At 31.8% G+C, this 4,372-nt stretch overlaps 1 protein-coding gene across 1 annotated transcript; it reads right to left on the bottom strand.

Annotated features, from left to right (window-relative positions):
• Positions 1-252: 252 nt before the first annotated feature.
• LOC145117631 (peroxisomal adenine nucleotide carrier 1-like) lies at positions 253-2,370 on the bottom strand. The gene is made up of 5 exons (XM_079053929.1): positions 2,022-2,370; positions 1,521-1,752; positions 1,126-1,272; positions 845-984; positions 253-671 (listed from the first exon to the last, which is right to left on the bottom strand). The coding sequence occupies exons 1-5, from the start codon at positions 2,165-2,167 to the stop codon at positions 392-394; spliced, it is 945 nt and encodes a 314-aa protein (XP_078910055.1). The 5' UTR covers positions 2,168-2,370; the 3' UTR covers positions 253-391.
• Positions 2,371-4,372: the final 2,002 nt, after the last annotated feature.

Here is a 4,372-nt window from a genome sequence, read left to right as displayed (position 1 = left end):
ACCTTTACTTATCAACTTTTACTTTATTTAGTTTTTATTCGTTAATAATAAACAACTGAATAATGATTCATTCTAAGCATTGTAGCCAATCAAACATGATAATGGAATCTAATGATTATTTCTATTACCTTGCTAATTTCATTATGTTGCCAATTTAATTCCTTCGTACCAAATTCCTTCATACGAAACAGACATTTTACATTGTAATTTCTTGCATTTTGCCTAAATTATTGGCTAAAGATACTATAGAAATTTATGTAATAACTACATAGTTACATACACAATATATTATCTAGTCAAGCATCACAATGTTTAAAATAAAATTCCATACAATTAAAAAAACCTAAAATCACTAGACCATGTTTGGTCCTTATTACAACATTCTTATTTACTAAGAGCTTTTTAATCTACTTGTGCTTAAAACCAAGAATCTCTTTATTGCCAAAAACAGTACCCATGTGCTCTTTGTGATCTTTTCCTTTATCATTAAAAGCAATGCTGAACTTAAAACAGTCTTTAGAATTTGGGCTCTTAACCCTTTGAAGAACCCTAGAAATCCTTCCTTATTCCATATAGCATGTAATGCCCCAGATACCGTTTTTCTTGATTCCATTTCTGATTCCTCTTCTCTATCTTCACTTGATTCTGCAGCTTGAATCATTACCTTACATCTGTAACATAATTCATATCAACTTTGAATTATGTTAGTGACATGGTTTGTTATTCATAACAACATGTTTGAATGACTCATTCCATTCCTTCGAGTCAACCAAACATGACAACGGAATGGAATAATCCATTCCATTCCTTTGTGATTCCATTCCATTACTTATTTAGAATTTACCTGATGGCAGGGTAAGTCAAGCAGGTAGCCACACATTTTGATGCTGCCCCTAACAGAAAAGCCGAAAGGGCAGAAAGGGATTGTGGATTTCCCAACTTACCCTCCAGTAATCTTTCTTTCAGTTGATCAAATGCAGTGTACTACAAAAATAAAAAAGTAAAATAATTTAAAAATTACCTCATCATCATTTGTGTTTTCATGGTGTTATCTTAAGATAGAACAGTTTGTACAAAAGACGTAAATGCCCTGGCCTCCACATACTCATCATTTGACAAAATTACCTGAATTGCTGGATTTAAAGTAAGCAGAATTGATATGCCAAGTCCATCAAATGCCTCTCCCAAAGTTCCCTCTGAGAGGGTCTTTATTAGACCTTTGGACTTCCCAAAGTCACTTGTTTGCATCCTTGATGCAGCTGTATCCAAAGGCTGAAAAAAAAAAACATCTCACATTTATATAGTTTTTTTGTTATTATTAGGATTAAATGCAATAAATAGCCACACACTTTCATAATTCCTTGACTTGTTCATTATAGCATCTCAATTTTCACCCCTATAACTAGATAAACTTTTCAAAGTACAATGTTGTGATAGAAAGAAAAGAAAGTAGGATGCTATAATACATAAATAAAATGAATGTACATTGGTATTTCTTGTGTTTATAATTGAGGGCTAACCATGGTTATTGCAACTGTACAAGCACCAGCAACAGCAGCTATAATCAAGTTAGCTTTTGTTCCAACAGATTTAAATCCAGAACGTTCCATATGCAGCTTCCTAAAGAAGCTATATCCATAAAAGTATATGAATGATGAAATGAACGATTGCAGATTCTTTGTCCCAAGGCCTTGATACAAAGAAAGAACTTGACGTTTACGAATTGCTTCCCAGAGAACATCTGAAAGGTTCCTGTAGCAAATATGTATAATAAGCAACATTTGCATAGTAGGAATATCCACCAATAACATTTCTTTTAGGGTTTGTTATATATAATTAAGAAACATAATTCAATTCATAGCTCCATACTTTCGTCAATAAACCAGTCAATCTATTCAAAATCGCGAGAAACTCAAAACCATCAACCGTTCGCATAAAATACAAGTCAAAATCGAGATCACTGATGAAAGAAAGAATCAACGAAAGCGTATGAGGATGAAACTGGGAAGTAAAAGGAAAACCTGTATTTTCGGAGATTAGGGGTACGTAGTTCAGCTTGGTACTTGGTTTTGCAGGTATCTAAAGGGTATAAGATAGTAGTGCTAGCGAGAGATCCAATAGCCCCTGCTGTTGCATCCACCAACGATTCCATATCAAAGCCACCCATTAATCTTCGGTTTTTGTGGAAATTGATTGAAGAAATCTTCCAAAGTAGTTGGGATATTTTATCTTGAGAAAGATGAGATGGCGAATTAATTTATATACAGGGAGAGAAAGAGGTATGGAGACCGGAGAGTGATGTTGAGGCGATTGGTAACGTGGGAGAATGGGGCTCTGGACACAGTAGAAACGAGTCAATTGACCCTTGCAGTCAACCAAGCTTTTGTAAATGTCAAATTGCATTAAACTTATATAATTTTCACTTGGACCATCTTCATCCTGCTTTTGTTTTTTTCTCAAAAAAAATAGAGTTTTTTCTCAAAAAAAATAGAGTAAAAAATAAGATAAATAGTGTTTCATCTTCGATTCTATTCCATTTTTTATCCTATTTTTGCCTAAAAAAATAAATTTTATTTTTCTAATTTATATAAATTATTAAACACACACCTACCATTAATTTGGTTTTAACAAATATATAATCTATATTTTTTTCATTACAATAATATTAAATAAATACGATTATATTTATAATATGTAATTATAAGCTTTGTAAAATACGTTATTGTGTTTTAAAATTTCAATATGTATTTAAATTTTAATATGAAATTTTTTAAACAAAAAATAAACTTTATATTTATAATTAATATATAACATAATACTATAAGTATTAAATATTCAATTTAAATAATAATTAGTAGATAAAAAAACTAGAAATGTATAAATATATAAAACAAGGGAGTAAAACCGACAATTCAAAGTTCATCTCCATTTTGGGGGAAATAAATAGTATAACACAAAATATGATGTTATATCATTTATTCCCCCCAAAATGGGAAAATAAATGAAGTAGGGTTGGAGAGGAATGTGGGAAGAAATATGAGAAATAATGGAGAATGTGAGTGAGTTGGAGATGCTTTTAGAAAACTAGCATTAACTTTATAAATTATATAAGATTGTGAATTTGTAGTTTTATATCATCTAAGATAATTGATTCTTGATTTTTCTGTTTGGATTGATGACTATTATATAAGATAATTGTTTCCAAGTCAATAAAATGTATGGACTATATGCTAGTTCCAATTCAATGAAAGATCCTACGCCTCTTTAACTCAAAAGGTCACAACTATACAAGTCCCCACATTGCCGTGAAACAAGTTAGATATTTGTTTTTTCAGAGGCAAAATGTATGCAGTCTGCAGACTACATCTGCAGACCTTTGCAGTAAAAGAGATATACCAAACGTTTGCAGTCTGCAAGAAGAATACTGTTTGTTTTTTAAAGTCTGCAAAATGCTAAAAAATAAATGATTTTTTAAACTTAAAAAGACTTGGAAAAAAGATTAATAAACAAAATTTAACAATTTTCATTATATTATCGAGCAATAAAAATGATCATTTCGAAGACACTAATAAACAATTTTAACATATAATAAATCAAAATAACCATAATACATTACATTACAGAATTATCCTAAATTATCCAAACATCATACTCCATGCTCTGAATCACATTCTTCATATGTGAAATAGTCATCACTTTACATTGCAAACCCATAACACAATAGGCAGAGATAGCTCTTTGGTAACATGCACATTCTCAACTAGTAATATCTCTTTTCTTTCTTGTAGAAGTAATCACTTGTAACACCTCAAATTTTAGACCAAAATTTTCATTTTTCAAACTTCCAAAAACATAGTTCACAACCAAATATCAAGTACAAGTCAATACCAAAACCACAAGTGTCATAGTTATCAGAGTACATAAAAGATCATATCCCAGTAATAAAATCCCAGTGCGTGTGAACAATCAGACATTCACCTTCCCGCGGTCCTGCGAAGTACCTGCCACATAAAAATCAATAACTGTAAGCACAAAGCTTAGTGAGTTCCCCAAGATACCACATATAACTTAGCGTGAATAAACAACTATGATCTGCAACCCTAGGACTATCAGCAGTCCCGGTGAGCTAACAATATACTCGGGAGGTTATCAGCAAACCCCAATTGGCTAACAGCAGCCCCAGCTAAACAAATATTATATTAACACATAACATAACATAACATAACACAACATAACAGCTAGACCCAACTGGTCATAATGTTACAACTATCCTACCACACATGTAAGAGTAAGTGAGGAGACTCACCTGATACTGATGACACAAAAACCTAACACCCGAACTGTCGGATCTAGACTCTGGCTATTCAACCAA

The sequence above is a fragment of the Lactuca virosa genome, chromosome 5 (genome assembly GCF_052849685.1).
Source record: "Lactuca virosa cultivar CGN04683 chromosome 5, Lactuca_virosa_CGN04683_v6, whole genome shotgun sequence".
NCBI classification, from domain to species: domain Eukaryota; kingdom Viridiplantae; phylum Streptophyta; class Magnoliopsida; order Asterales; family Asteraceae; genus Lactuca; species Lactuca virosa.
This window is presented reverse-complemented; position numbering and strand designations above follow the sequence as displayed.

Bases quoted from the DNA above. Each gene is read 5' to 3' on its own strand.
- LOC145117631 (XM_079053929.1), bottom strand. From the start codon at position 2,167: ATGGGTGGCTTTGATATGGAATCGTTGGTGGATGCAACAGCAGGGGCT. The intron at 1,273-1,520 runs GTTAGCCCTCAA...TTTTTTTTTCAG, and splicing joins GTACAGTTGCAATAACCATG to CCTTTGGATACAGCTGCATC. The intron at 672-844 runs GTAAATTCTAAA...ATTATGTTACAG, and splicing joins TTGACTTACCCTGCCATCAG to ATGTAAGGTAATGATTCAAG.